Source organism: Paramormyrops kingsleyae, chromosome 4 (genome assembly GCF_048594095.1).
Source record: "Paramormyrops kingsleyae isolate MSU_618 chromosome 4, PKINGS_0.4, whole genome shotgun sequence".
Taxonomy (NCBI): Eukaryota; Metazoa; Chordata; class Actinopteri; order Osteoglossiformes; family Mormyridae; genus Paramormyrops; species Paramormyrops kingsleyae.
Genome location: NC_132800.1, coordinates 20,596,969 through 20,613,262, shown reverse-complemented (window position 1 = coordinate 20,613,262; position 16,294 = coordinate 20,596,969). Strand labels below are relative to the sequence as shown.

The 16,294-nt window shown below is 43.7% G+C and overlaps 1 protein-coding gene across 1 annotated transcript; it reads right to left on the bottom strand.

Moving 5' to 3' along the window:
- Positions 1–3,824: 3,824 nt before the first annotated feature.
- Positions 3,825–16,093, bottom strand: LOC111840220 (tripartite motif-containing protein 16-like). Its single transcript, XM_072710830.1, has 6 exons — positions 15,053–16,093; positions 13,135–13,230; positions 12,335–12,568; positions 11,999–12,158; positions 11,376–11,435; positions 3,825–5,549 (listed from the first exon to the last, which is right to left on the bottom strand). The coding sequence occupies exons 1-6, from the start codon at positions 15,641–15,643 to the stop codon at positions 5,014–5,016; spliced, it is 1,677 nt and encodes a 558-aa protein (XP_072566931.1). The 5' UTR covers positions 15,644–16,093; the 3' UTR covers positions 3,825–5,013.
- Positions 16,094–16,294: the final 201 nt, after the last annotated feature.

Sequence of the window (16,294 nt, the reverse complement as noted above, 5' to 3'; positions counted from 1 at the left end):
GCTGCCATTAAAACCCGTATTCCCCGATCCCTGGCGTCCGTTCGCCTGCTTCCCCGATCCGTGTTGCACGCGACGTAACAAGCTGTCTCCTGGGGTTCTGCCCATATCCATTCATTTCCCTCTTTCTGCAGCTCTTTCAGTGGTGTGGTTATCGTGGCCAGCTGGGGCATAAACTTTGCAAGATAGTTGGCCCATGAGACGTCGCATGTCTTCCACACACTTAGGCTGTGGCAGCTGCTGGATTGATTTACTTTACTTTACTTTATGGGTCTGGCTCGATGCCGTTTCTTTCAACTTTGCGACCCACAAACATAATTTCTGTCTTTGAAAACTGACATTTCTCATTCAGAGTGAGACCCTCCTCTTGAAACTTCTGTAGCACCCGGTGCAACCTCCTGTTGTGCTCCTGTCTGTCTCTATCGTACACGAGAACATCATCAGCATGACAGATTTTACAGTAAACTGGTTAAATTTGCAGACGACACCAAGGTGGGTGGTGTAGCAGATACTGATCTAGCAGCAGAGAGGCTTCAACAGGATCTGGATTTAATTAGCGACTGGGCTGATACCTGGCAGATGAAATTTAACACAGATAAATGTAAGGTAATCCATGCAGAGAGCAGAAATAAGAAGTACAGATATTTTATGGGTTCCACTGAAATAAAGGTAGCTGATTAGGAGAAAGATCTCGGTGTGTATGTTGATGCTTCCATGTCCCACTCTCGCCAGTGTGGGGAAGCAATAAAAAAGGCCAATAGAATGTTGGGTTATATCTCTAGGTGTGTGGAGTTTAAGTCAAGGGAGGTGATGTTACATTTATATAATTCTTTGGTAAGACCCCACCTAGAATATTGTGTGCAGGTTTGGTCACCATACCTTAAGAAGGACATTGCTGCCTTAGAAAAGGTGCAACGTAGGGCTACGAGAATGATTCCTGGTCTTAGAGGAATGTCTTATGAGGAGAGGTTAGCAGAACTGAATCTGTTCAGCCTTGAGCAAAGGAGACTAAGGGGGGACATGATCCAGGTCTATAAGATTCTAACGGGTCTGGATGCTATTCAGCCAAATGGCTATTTCAATATTAGTTTAAATACTAGAACTCGTGGCCATAAGTGGAAATTAGCGGGAGAACATTTTAAAACGAATTTGAGGAAGCACTTCTTTACACAGCGTGTAGTTAGAGTATGGAATAGTCTTCCTGCTAGTGTAGCAGACGCTAAAACCCTGGGTTCCTTTAAATCAGAGCTAGGTAAGATTTTAACAACTCTGAGCTATTAGTTAAGTTCTCTCCAAACGAGCTTGATGGGCTGAATGGCCCCCTCTCGTTTGTAAATTTCTTATGTTCTTATTACACCATCCAAATCCTCCAGCATCTGCGACATTCACCTCTGAAAATGCTCTGGAGCTGATGCTATGCCAAAAGGAAGTCGATTGAACTGATATCTTCCAAAAGGAGTGATGAAGGTCGTGAGGGGTTGTGACTCTGGCTTGAGAGGAATTTGCCAAAATCCAGATTGAGCATCTAGCTTTGTAAACACTCTAGCCTCTCTCATCATTGCAAGTGTTCAGTCCACTGCAGGGAGAATATGGCATTCTCTTTTCACAACTGTGTTTAGAGGAGTGAGGTCTACACATATTCTGCGTGGCTTATTTGCAGATTTTGGGATGACAACTATTCCTGAACACCATGCTGTTGGCTCAGTGACCTTAGAGATAACTCCCATCTTTTTCATCTTTTCTGTTCAGCTCTGCTTGTACTGCCTCCCTGAGGGGAAGGGGGATTCGTCGGGGAGCAGAGAGCAATGGGTTTGGCTCCCTGTTCCAGCTCTATGTGGTAAGGCTCTGTTAACCTGCCCAAACCTCAAAAAACATCTGGATACGCTGCTCTGAAGTCTCTCTCAGCTTCCCTGACTGTGTCCACTCTGTACACTAAGCCCAAGGCCTCGCATGCTGGTCTGCTCAGCAGTGGACGTACCAGCCCTGATACGAGGTAGATATTCTGTGAAGTGCTGCGTCCTTCTGCCACCAGTTGTGCTTTAAAGCAGCCTTTCACTTTAAGTGGGTAACTACTTGAGCCCAGCAGTGTCTTCTTTGGTTCCTGCAGCTTACCATCTCCTTCAGGTTTGTATAACCTCTCCGCTATAGACGTAACATCTGCTCCGGTGTCAAGTTTAAACTCTACATTTTCTCCATTTATTTTAACTTTTTCTGTCCATGGCTGTGATCTCTCTGTCCCAATTTCTCCCAGAAAAACACAGTCCTCGTTGTCTCCGTCATCCTGCTGTTCCATGACTGTGTGTAGACCTGATGCCTCGCCTGAACGGCAAACTACAGCAAAATGCCCTTTTTTCTGACATTTCAATTCAATTCTTTATTGTCATGTGTACAAGTACGAGTACCATGTACAATGAAATGCTTGCTTGCATGTGCTGCTCGAGACAGTGAACATAGACAACAACACAATGAGTAAATAAATAAATTAGACCAGAATCCCAGGAATAAATAGAGACAGTGGCAGAAGTAAGAAACAGCAGTACGACATATACATGTGTGATTAATGAGTTGTTAGAAAATATACATCTATACATTTTCTTATTTGTGATCTAAAAATTACATTTTCTTTTGCTTAGGCAGAGCAGGTTGAGGCATTTAAATACCTGGGCACAGTTATGGAGCCTCCATGTCATTCCCTCAACATGCTGACCTTGTGTTTAAAATGGCCCAACAGCTCCTGCACCTTCCACAGAGGCTCATGAGTTTTAATGTTGGTCATTTATTGGTTCTGTTCTCACTATTAATCTGACATGCTGGTAAATCTCTCTTAGTGTTAAACTTAAATCAAATGTTTCTCAGCTTGTTAATCAGGCCAGATAACAGGGGCAGCTCAGCTTTCACTGCCTGAGTTGTTCTCTCTTGATCAGTCTCTAGGAAAGACACCCCTATAATACAGGATTCACCGCGGGACCCATAAGTTTTATGTGTGAAAAATGGCAACAAAACCATGTGAAGGTTTGGCATGAAATATCAGGCGAAACATCAACAGAAGCAGATGGCTTCCATATTAAAGAAATGGGAGCAGTAACAGCTGTGGGCAGCAGAGGGCGCTCAGCTCAGAGCAACGAGCTTCACGGGAGGAGAGCAGGATGTGTGTGTGAGTGTCTGTGTGCATGAGTGTATGTGAATGTGTGTGTGTGTGTGTGTGTGTGTGTGTCTGTCTGTCTGTGTGTGTGTGTCTGTGTGCATGACAGTGTGTATGTGAATGTTTGTACGGGTTTGTATTCACCGCATTGTGAGGAACAAATATCTCAACTATGTGTCGAAACCTGTTACTTTTTAGCTTATGGAAACATTTTTCAGCTCTCCACAATATAATCTTCAATTTTATAAAAATCTGAATGTAATCAAACAACTAAATTAGCCAAAAGTCTTATATTTTGTTTGGTTACTTATGGTTCAGGTTAGAGCTGGATAAAAGATACGGTTATCTTAGTTAGAATTAGGGATATGCCCAGAGAAACGACAGTGACGCCCTGTGACTGTCAAAGGACAGTTTACATGCCTGTCACACGTATGTCTCTCAGTAACTGGACACAACTGTGATAATTTGTATGTTTTTGAAGACAAAAATGTCTGTGTTTGTGTCACCAGAGGGATAAATATTCCTCTTTGCATATGTGTCACTGTCTGTAAGTATATCACAGATGTGAGAGAAATGCTTGTGCATATAGGCTGTAAACCCTCATGCTCATGCATTTTAGTCTCTGTAAGTGTTACGTTCCGGCTGCTGTCAGACGCAGCATAAACGCACTCAGACCCGGGATGGCTCGATTGTCAGGGGTCATTTATTAACAAAGAGCACAAACAGGAGAGAACATAACAGAAAAGGACAATGAAACACTGATGCAGAGCCGAAGCCGGCATGGTGGCTGCCACAGGATCGATTCCTCTCCCCTTAGCCGGGAACCCACCTTATACACCCACCCCCAGGGGAACAGGTGCATCACATCTAAATTAGACAGGGGGGAGAGAAACAAACAAGCCACCAGCAGAGGCAGCAGCACAGAATGTGGAGCTTATCACCAGAGGAAGGAGAGGGACGTCAGAGTAAGAATCCACCTTTCCACTGTGTTCAGGGGTATATCTGTATAGCTGCAATGACACTGTGAGTGTATTGTGGGACACATTGTGGCTGACAGTGCCATTCCTAAACATATATATGTGGAATCCTAATGGAACTGAATTTATATTTTTTCTGGTAACTGGTAATCATCTACACTGCATCATTGATGGTCAGGTGTTTTTTTCCAACATCACAAACATTTTGATGTAGTACTAACGTGATTTATTAAGATCTTATATTATTTATCTTTAACATATGATTAATTTGATTATATTACTTATCTTTACCTCAGGACCGCTGTAGGTTTTGAGCTAATAAAATGTCTGCCGTTTGCCGCCCCCTGCTGGCCAAAGCATCGCCGCTGCGATATCAGGAAGCTGCGCTCAGTCACCAGAGAGCGCGGATTAAGTGCGTTACTCGGTTACGCTTCGGGCAGCGCTGAATCGGGACATTAATAGGATAGAACAGGAAACCTCTATTGTCAGTGTACAGGTAGCAAATACAATATACAGACAGAAATATATAAAATGTACATAAAGAGGGGAGGGGAAAAGCCCCCCCTATACTCATCAGGATTACATTTCATTACATTTTATTTTATTCATAATCAGAATTCACTTTATTGGTACAGCTGCATGTACTATGATTTTGTTTTGGCAGTTTTTGTGCATTTACAGACAACATAGAACAGAAGTCAGAGAAAAACAGTCATATTCTGCATGGGTTTGGCAAGCTGAACAAACATTCAATTTTGTCTAACATACGTCACACTTCAGACAGAGTAAAAAGGGTCATACTGGTTAAAAAGCAGAGATTTTACCTTTTTGCCATGGAGAAGCAGAGACATGTGACATTCTGATAAGGTAAAAATGATTCCTCCAGCACATAGTGAGCTATCCCAGCATGCACAGGGACACGGAGGAGTTTGTATTCATCGTAAACCCTGGATAGAGGGGTTCAGTGAATGAGGAGGTGAAGCTGTACAGGAGGGTCAGTCCACCAGAGGAGACTCTGTAGAAGGACAGAGTACCAGCCGCCCAGTCTAGATACACTCCTACTCTGCGGAGACCTGAGGGCTTTATGGGTATGTCAGCCTGTTTATTATTGTGCCGGACAGAGTAACTGTGAGGAGAGCAGAACAGACTCCATGACTTGTCATTGGCTCCAAGCCCACAGTCAGTAATGTTTCCTTTCCTCCAGATTCCTTTATAAGTCACTCCTATCAGGGCTCCTTTTCCACTCCACTCAGCCTCCCAGTAACAGCGGCCAGTCAGACTCTCTCTGCACAGAACTTGGAGCCACCAGTCAAATCTCTCTGGATGATCAGGATATGGCTGCTGCTCTGCCCCCCGTGTCACCTTCCTGTTCCCCTCTGACAGAGACAGGTATCTGTTTGCTGTGTTGGAGTCCAGCGTCAGCTGGCAGGAGTCTGTAGGCAAGAGGAAGAGTGATTAATCCCATCACGAAGCCCAGCATCTCCATCATTATCACTGTCACACCTCACACACTCACTAACACAGAACTCGCTCCAATACACACATTTTATTCCCAATATACTCATGTAGCCGCCCGAGTCTGCGGCGCTCCGGCTGCCCCCTGAGCTGTGAGACACGCCGCGCTGAGAGACTCGCTGGGGACCGAACTGCACTTTAGCCTGCGCTCTATTATTCTGTACGATACATAGAATATAAAAGCAGCACATCATCCCCTAATGAAGCAGGAATTCAAGTATGTGAAATACCTCAGGAAATGTCGGATGCCCACGCGACGCCGGCGGGAAGATGCGCGTGTTAAACTAATATGCTTAATTATAGGTAAATAAAATTACAAACAGCATGCATCAAACGTATTAACCATAAAATCATACGACAAAGATTACCACTAAAAGTGAGTTTGTCTTTACGTCACAATATTAACTCCTTTCAAACCACGTTGGACACACACCTCTCTCCAGCAGCGCGCGGACGCGGACGCATCTAGATTGGTTCTCTGCAACGCGCAATACTCGAGTATTACACCGCGCATGCGTACACGAAAATGTTCATATTTCTTTGTTTAAGCTGTGTACTTTGAACATGCGTACGTGTCCTATTTAAGTATTATTATTAGTAGTAAATTATTATTCTAGTATTCCTTGCACATGTACCACAGCAGTGAGGTCTGTGTATGTTTCCCTACGTTTTACAAATTCAAAACGCCAGTTCACAGGGTTGCAAACTTTAATCAACTGGCTGGCGTGAGACACAAGTCTGCACACACATGCATAAGCATTTATATGTATGTAACAGTTTTATTGGGATGGCAGTATGGTCACGTTTTGTCAGGGGACATCGTCTTTACTTACGGTACAGATAGTATTAAAGTAGCATCTGATTTTTTTAACAATGAGTGGCCAGAAGAGGCAAGAAAGAAAATTTTCCGAACACTATTGTGTCCTTCTGTGTACAGCGTCTTCAAAATTAAGTAAAAGTTTATATAAAAAAAGCAGTGTCATGTGTACGATGAAATTCTAACTTGAAATTCTTAATTGCCTACTTTCATAAGTAGCGTTATTTTTCAATGCAGTTCCATCCATCCATTTTGTGCCACTTATCTAATCTAATATATAACATATAATCTGTATATAATGCAGTATATATTATATATAATCTCTCAGGGTATACATAATATATAATCTCTGGGTCTGCCCCGGGGCTTCCTTCCGGTTGGACATGCCCTGAAACACCTCCCCAGGGAGTCATCCAAGAGGCATCCTAGATAGACGTCCGAACCATCAGCTGACTCCTTTCAATGCGGAGGAGCAGCGGCTCTACTTTGGGCCCCAATGACTGAGCTCCTCACCCTCTCTCTAAGGCTGAGCCCAAACACCCTGCTGAGGGAACTAATTTCTGCTGCTTGTATCACAATCTCATGTTTTCGGTCATTACCCAGAGCTCAGGACCATAGGTGAGGGTAGGAACGTAGATCAACTGGTAAATCGAAAGCTTTGCATTCCAGCTCAGTTCCCTCTTTGTCCAAATTGCCGCACCGTGAACAAAGACCCCGAGATCAAAGTCAAAGTGAACTTCATTGTCATCTCCACCATATATAAGTATACAGAGAGACGAAATGGCGAAGCTCAGAGACCACAGTGTGACATAAACTTAGTCCAATATAGAAAACAAGACAAGACGATGTGCAAAGGACTTACAGGATAGTGCAACTGAGGAAGAGGAATAGTAATGTGTAATATTGGGTAATGGCCAATATTGTTAGAACTATATTAAATATATGATGTTTTTATGTAATCAGTTAGACCTGAATTCACCATCATGTACATTGTAACAGTATGAGTACACAGTGTAAAACAGTGTATGATAATAGTAGTAATAACAGTAACACATCTAAAATTTCTAACAGCTGAAAATAGGAATAGAAGCAGAATAATGGAGCAGACAGAGAATAATGGGGATTCTTCTTATTGCCCCCATGTCAGAGTGACAAAGTGTTAAGTGCAGTGCAGCGCTTAAAGGTCGGTCTGTGGCCTTTAGTCGTGGGTTAAGGGGGGGTTGAGGCAGTGATGAGGCAGAGTGAGGGATCCTGGGGGGCAGCATGGTGTTGAGGAGCCTGACAGCCTGGGGGTAAAAACTGCCACGCAGCCTGGCAGACCCGGCTCTGATGCTGCAGTATCTTCTCTCAGATGGCTGGAGTGTGAAATGACCATGTGAGGGATGTGATGGGTCCTGCACAATGCTGCAGGCCTTGTGGACACTGCGTTTGTAGGGAAGGGAGAGGCATCCCATAATGTTCTCTGCTGTCTTCACTACTCTCTGCAGGCCCTTGTGGTCAGATTTGTTACAGCTGCCATAGCAGATGGTGATGCAGTTAGTCAGAACACTGCCGATGGTGCCTCTGTAGAACATGGTGAGGATGGGAGGGGGAAGGTTTGCTTCTTTCAGCCGCCTCAGGAGGTATAGTCTCTGCTGGGCTTTCTTGAATAAGGAGGTGGTGTTTGTCCATGTAAGTTCCTCAGTTACAGTATGTCCACACTGAGGAACTTGGTTCTCCTTACAATTTCCACAGCAGTACCGCTGATGCTGAGTGGGGTGTGGGCAGGACGTGTCCTTCTGAAGTCCACAATTATCTCCTTTGCCTTGTCAACGTTGACAGATAGATTGTTGTCTCTGCACCTTGTGGACAGCCTTTCCACCTCTTCTCTGAGTGCTGATTCATCTTCTCTGTTTATCAGTCCCACCACAGTTGTATCATCCAAAAACTTGATGATGACGCTGTTGGAGGTGTTGCAGCCCATACGTACTGACTGGGGCCTCTCTGTCAGGAAATCCAAGATCCAACTGCAGAGAGTGATATTCAAGCTTAACCCCCTCAGCTCTACAGTCAGTTTTTGAGGAACGTATTGAAGGTAGAGCTGAAGTCTATAAATAACATTCTGACATATGTGACTCTCTTATGCAAATGTGACAGGGAGAGGTGACGGGCAGAGGCTATGGTGTCCTCAGTAGACCTGTTGGACCGGTATGCAGATCGGAGAGGGTCTAGAGAGGTAGGAAGATTGGTCTTTATGTGTGACATGACCAGCCTTTCCAAGCACTTCATGATGATTGACATGAGTGCTACTGGGCAGTAGTCATTCAGGCCTGTCACTGATGGCTTCTTCAGTACTGGGATGATGGTGGTTAATTGGAAGCATACTGGGACAGACCACTGGCTTAAAGAGGTGTTGAAAATATCTGTGAGGACACCAACCAGGTGGTCAGTGCATTCTCTCAGCACACGGCCAGGTATATTGTCAGGTCCTGCAGCCTTGCGTGAGTTGACTCTGGATAGAGTACTTCTCACATCAGCTGTAGACAGACAGAGTAGCTCAGCTCCTTATTCTGTACATCAGAGTCTGCAAAAAAGTTGTTTAGCTCTTCTGGAAGGGAGACATCACCGCCACTTATGTGTGGGTTGGGCTTGTAGATCGTGATTGGCTGAATGCCCTGCCATATGCGGCGTGTGTCTTTGGTGCAATTAAAGTGTTCATTGATCCTCTGTGCATGTGCCTGATTGGTTATCCTCATAGCTCGGGACAGGTTGCCTCTGGACGTCCTGAGGGCAGCCTTGTCTTTAGGTCTGAAAGCTGCATTTCTGATTCTTAGCTGTGTGCGCACTTCCCTCATCATCCATGGCTTTTGGTCGGCTCTCGTGGTCATCGATCACAGAGTTTATATACTCCTCCAGGTTGATGGCGTCACCATTTATAGCAGCCTCCTTAAAAATGTCCCAGTCAGTAGATTCAAAGCAGTCTTGGAGAGCTGAGACGGCACCAGCTGGCCACACTCTTACTGACTGGTTTGGTGAGCTTCAGTATACATTTATACACAGGAACCATGAACACAGAGACATGGTCTGAGTAGCTGAGGTGAGGGCAGGGAAGAGCCTTGTAGGCCTCACAAACGTTTGTACAGACATTGTCCAGACAGATTCTCTCTCTAGCTGGGATGTTCATATATTGGAAGAATTTGGGGAGAACTCGCTTCAGATTTATCACTTAGATTTATCACTATCACTTATTCACGTGATGTTTGAGAAGAAATCAAAAATCTTGGATCAAGACTGCTGACATACAAATTATTAAAGAACTCAGTGCAGAAGTTGGCTATTTTCTTGATGTCATCCGCAACATTTCCATAAATCCTCACCCGCATAATGCAGTTGTTCCTGGTTTGCTGTCTTTCTAGTTCTGCTCACCTTGTTCAAGCCATTTTTGCCACAATCTAACAAAGGCTCCTTCTGCCTTATGTTTATATAATCATCCAATTTATTCTGTAAGTCACCTCCTACAATTTTTTCTGTGTCAGTAAGACGATTGATTGGTTTTCAGGTTAAAGCAGTAATCTCATTTATAATTTTGTTTTCTCTTCTGATTCGAGCCAAGTCACTACTAAACCTTCTGACAAATTTTGCTACATCATGTTTTATAAGTTATTATTACAATATTTTTTTCTGTATTGGGTCTGTTCCAGTGTAAGTCAATTATTTATTCTATATTCAAAATAGCTACTTTATTTCTCAAGATTGAACTGTTTAATTTCCAGTATGAAGATATTTTATATCTAGTAGACAATGACAATATGGATATATGGATGTCAATGGATTGGTGGTCAGAAAATGGTGAAGGTATAATGTTTCTTCAGATATTTCCTAATTCATTAGAAGTAGCCAAACATCAGTTTATGACTTGAAAAGGTGTTATTGTTCCATGAAAAAGACCTTTGAAGTGGATGGGTCATTTTCCAAACATCTGCTCAGTCAAACTCCTGCATAAAGTCCTTCAGGTAAGAATCACCACTGGCTGAATGATGTGGAGACCATCTGCTAGACTATTGAAATGGTGTCTTCACAGGTCTTGGTAATAAATCAATCAGACAGCTGCAGCTCATCCAGAATGCTGCCATCAGAGTCCTCAGTAACACCAAGGAAGTAGAGCATATTACCCCGGTCCTTAAATCACTGCACTGGCTTCCTGTGCATCACAGGATTGATTTTAAAATATTATTACTTGTCTATGAGGCACTCAATGGCATTAATTTCCCTGAACGTTGTGAAGCATCCAGACCCCTGAGGGCATCTGGCAAAGGTTTACTCAGTGTTCCCAGAATGAAGACCAAGCAGGCTGAAGCAGCTTTTAGTCTCTATGCTCCCTGTCTGTGGAACAAGCTTCCTGAAGACCTGAGGTCTGCTGACATTGTCAGCTCATTATATTCAGGGCTTTAAAGTTACTGTTTGCTGCAGCTTTTCAATAAATTAAATCAGCAGGAGTTTAATCATACGCTGCCTCTACAATGTCACTTCTTTTTAGTTAACTGTTTGTTTTTTGGGCTTTTAGACTTTTTAAAATTGTATTTTAAATTGACAATTAACGTGTCTGTAAGTCCCACACCAAAGTCCTGAAGTACTGAAAAAGTAACCCAGCTGCAATGGTACTTTTGATATTGGAACTTCTGGTACTGGTACTCGACCAGATGTCAATGGAAAAGGGAAAGAACCAAAAGTACCGTACCTGGTGCAGTGGAAAAGCACCCTGAATGAACTTGCCTTACTTTGCAATTGGATTCAAAGTCTACTGAGATAAACAGCTCATGTAAATGTGAAAGACCAGGAGGCAGCGGGAGAGAGAAAGAGAAGCTCCACTAGCAGAAGAAAACGAAACACAATAAAACACACTCCACCTCATACAGGGAGAGAGAAGCGTGTGTGTGAACAGACTCACATTGTAAGAATTCTGCTCTGGTCCTGGGCACTAATATTGGTAAGACGGCGTCTTTGGTAACTAGAAGGAGACAGAGAGAAACGGGGATGTAAGTAAAAGGAATGTACTTGTGGGAGATGGACTTCACTCACTCTGGAGACAACAGCAGTAGATTATTATCATTATGAGGGACAATAACAGGCATTTTAACAAACTGTAAATCATGGTAAGTTACACACAATACAGATGTTTGGTTTCTATAATGTAGAAGAAACATGTTTCATGTGATCTGGGTCTTGCAGCCAGTAGAAGATGTATGAAGCTCTTTCACCATTTATCACAAAGATTTAACCTTATTGAAAACAAACTGACTTGGTCACACAAATGTGAGGCTGACTGCACTGCATACTCTCTCTGCATGGTCTACATCAGGGGTGGCCAGTCTTACCCGCAAAGTGCCAGTGTGTACGCAGGTCTTTGGGAGAACCTTTAGGTCAGCTGTTCAACCCCAGGTGTGAGGACTCTTAAGCCAATCAGTCCTCTAATTAGTAATCCAGCAAAAGCCTACAGACAGCAGCCCTTTCTGGGTAAGATTGGCCACCCCTGGTCTATATTAACATGAACAGACTAGAAAATGTATTAACCTGCGTGATGGATCTCTGCCATTTTCATTCTGCAAACATTCTCCAGTTGATCTTTCAGTTCAGAAACCACCTTGCTCAAATTCCCAAAATCAGATCTTGGACTGATAGAGATTCTGGGTCCAAATCCAACTTCAGGAGTGACAGGAAGAGCCTGGTGCCTCTACAGACACACAGTCTGATTAAACAGCTTCATCAATACAAATGTGTAGGCCTATTGCAATCTAATTAACAGGACCTTTAACATCTGACAATTGCAGACTAGTTGAAATACAAATGACAATATGCATTAATTTGAATACTCTGGTTTTCTTATTGCCAAAGTAGCTGTTCTGTTACCTGGAGGACATGGATGTGATCCTCTGTGTGTGAAAGCTGCTCCAGCTCAGAGTGTCTCCTCTTCAGTTCATCGATCTCCTGCTTCAGTCTCTCCATGTCTCCTTCAGCCTGACTCACTTCAGCCTTCTCCTGATCTCTGATCAGCTGTGTCACCTCAGAGCGTCTTCTCTCAATGGAGCGGATCATCTCAGTGAAGATCCTCTCACTGTCCTCCACTGCTGACTGTGCTGAGCTCTGTTGGTGATACAGGGAGCAGAGGATGGTAAATTACAATTGGCCCCTTTTGAGACTCCAGAGAGCCTCATTGTAGAATAGTGATGTGAGCTGACAGGAGGTATAAAAACAGCACAGGGCTGGGGTTTGGAGCGTCACGATGCTGGATGCCTCAGGTACTGAAACCCAGCCAGCACTGATTGGAAATGATCCCTCATTAAGCTCATACACTGTCAGCTGCAGGGATTTGGCAGAGACTGGTGGCTGTATGGGGCAGGTTGGTTGTCACCATTAGGTCTCAGTTTAATAAGTGACTTTCTTGGTGTTTATTTGCATTATGCTGGGTTGAGAAAAGTTGCATTTTTCTCAAATGGGCCTTTTATGGTATTTTATTTAAATAAATAAGCTACTACTGCTGCAGCACTTGGTTAAACTCTGTTATCTAGCAACTTTATCCCATTCAATCTCTGACCCAGAATAACCCACAGCAGCATTAATTTGATTAATCCCCACAAGTCTGTAAATCTGAAAGAAGATTCAATATGATCACAAGCCAGCTGTTATCTTCTCCTCAGGTTCATACTCACTGTGAATGAGCCCACAGCCTCTCTCAGCTCCTGCAGCTCCTTCTCTCTCATCTGAATTCTCTGCTGAAATTCCCTCTGAGTTTCACCCATTTGTTTCTACAGATAGGAAACAAGATGACAAAACAGGTTTGTTTCATTAGCTGAGATCATATTCATTAATCATCCTGTCCAGGGTGGACTCCAGCCTTGTGCCCTATGCTGCCTGGGAAAGGATCCAGGCGCTCTCTGTGACCCTGACCTGGATTACCGGTTAGGAGATGGATGGATGGATGGATGGATAGATGGATATTCGTAAATGATTTATTGACTGTAGGTAGGATACAATGGACATAGACCCTTTGGTCCTGTTTCCACCTGGTATTAACATGCATCCTGGGTGATCCAATCACAAGTGGACAACGCTAATTACCCAGGATGCATTAAAGATGCATTGAGATCCAATCACTCAACCCACATTTGGAGGTGGTCTGGGCCGCATATGGTCAAATTCTTATAGTAATGTGAGGGCGAATGTGTCCTGGGCTGCATTGCAGGACCGGCTACTCAACTGACGTCCTATTTGATTTATGTCAGATCGCATGTCAGTTGAGAATGAGCCACTGTGTGGTGAAACTCTGAATCTGCTGGGAAGTTGGTTTAATATTGGACTGTTGTGACCCATTCATATGGAAACCGTGTCAAAGTGCGTGTCATTGATGTTCCAGGCAAATTCAGAAAGGAAAATGTGTAAAATGGGATTCATTAAAGATGTTTCAGAATTTGCACAGATCATATATTGAATGTGCATGTTGGGGCACAGCCTGGTGCAGGCAGGGAAACAAGGTGACGATCCACTTAAAAGCTGCAAGACGAAGGGATTTAAGGAAACTGAACAAAACTGGAAAGACACAAAATAAAGGAACAACAAGGAGTCAGAACTCAACAGGGAAAAGGAGCTAAGAAAATGACACATAGACTAACAGAGGGAATGGGGCAGCTAGTGATGTTAAGCTTGACACCGAAGCTCCGAGGTATGCAGAAAAAAAACGATTCACTACATTCTGAAGCACAGCTTCGAGGTTTCCTCCGTTCCACCCTGAACACGTGACCACGGTCATCCGTTCTGCACTCAACCATGTGACTGCTTTGGCACAAATGTTTGGAACATGAGGCACAAATCTCATTACCGGTTTCATACGTGTTATAGAGCACATATATCAGCACACACACACTGCAGCGTAAGTTTTTGAGCTATGGAACCAGAAAGGAAAAGAGGTCATTCTGAAGTTTGGCTGAACTTCAAACTTGTATCAACAAATAAGATTCGTCGGTTGGTAAATTGGAATACATATGTGTGTGTGTGTGTGTGTGTGTGTGTAACAGTATTGATGCTGTTATTCTTTATTGGATTGGCCTGGCCCAGGTGGAATGTTTGGAGTGCTCTCAGCAGCTAACCTATAGTAAGAACAACTCATCAATGTTGAGACATTTCTGTGCTAAGCATGAAAATGTCCAGAATGTTCTATCCACCAGTCAGTCTACAAGAAGTCCATCCATCACCATAACCACTTAATTCCAACTGGGGTCATGGGGGGGGGGAGAGACCAGAGCCTATCGCAGGAACAATGTGCACAGGCAGGATCCAACCCTGGACAGTCACCAACACACACAGCCAGCCACACTCACACAATCACAGGGCCAATTTAGACTCGCCAATCAACCTGCCCTGCAAGCTTTTCAACCATGGGAGGAAACCAGAGTCCCCAGTGGAAACCCACTCAAACAAGGGGAGAGCATGTCAGCTCCACAAAGAAACAACCCAGGAACCCAAGACCTTCTAGCAGTGAGGCAGCAGTGCTAACCACTGCACCTCTGCACAAGACAAAATCCAGTCATTTAAAATTAACTTTATATTTATTTAAGAGCACTTGCGCCTGACCTGTATCTCCGCCCTTCCTGTAGCAGCTGAGACTGTATCATGGCCTCTGTGTTCATCCATCACACACAGCAGACAGATGCACTGCTGGTCGGTACGGCAGTAGACCTCCAGGGGTTTGTCGTGGCGGGAACAGACCTTGTCCTTCAGATGACTGGTGGCATCAATGAGCTTGTGTTGTTTTGCATGATGGAGTTTATTGTGAAGCTGCAGGTCAGTTTCACAGTAGGAGGCCAGACACACCAGGCAGGACTTGACAGCTTTGTGTTTTCTCCCAGTACAGATGTCACACTCCACATCTCCAGGTCTAGCATAATGGTCAGCAGGAGTAGCTGCTTGTATTCCAGTCTCCTTCAGTTTCTCCACCACTTCAGCCAATATGGTGTTTCTGCCCAGAACAGGTCTGGGTGTGAAGGTCTGTCTGCACTGGGGGCAGCTGTAAACTCCAGCATGATCCTCCCGATCCCAGCAGCTCTTAATGCAGCTCATACAGTAACTGTGTCCACAGTTGATAGTCACTGGATCCTTCAGTAGATCCAGACAGACTGGGCAGCTGAACTGGTTCTGATCCAGTGCGGAACTGGCTTCTGCCATTTTACCACGAACTCTGATAGGATTCAGTTTCGTTTTCTCTCACAGTCGTCTGTGTGTGAAAGTGGGAGGAACTTCCTGCTTCTCAGGCTGCAGTAGGTGTGGTTTTGGACTGAGGCCAGACTGAGAAGAGCAGACTGAGCAAACACTGGAGCGGGAGTTTATAACTAAAACAGTACAGTATGCAAACTATACACACAACAGATATTTATATAGCTTTCATGAGAATAACTGTTACTGACCTTGTTTTTCTGTAAAAAGCTATAATCCTACTCTGATTTTGTACAGTAGATAGAAATTAGGTAGAAAGGTATAAGAGCAGATCTACTGAGAATGAATTTCTGTGTCTGTTTAGAAACATGTTTGTGATCATGTGGTTTCAGGTGAAACCTGCAGGTATGTGCAATTATAGACAGACTGTGTCAGGATTAGACAGAACAACCTTTGACAAATACTGTCAATCCACAGCTTTATTTTTACATTGTTCAATATAAATAATATTCATGAAAATAAAGGGTGTAGCACATAAATGTCATATTTTTTTAAGTTCTCTCAGTGTGTTTGTGCTGGGAGTGTATTTGTGTTAGGAAGGAGAGTCAGGTGACCAGGTTCAGAGTGATAATTTTTCGCACCCAAAATTTTTCCGTAATCTAA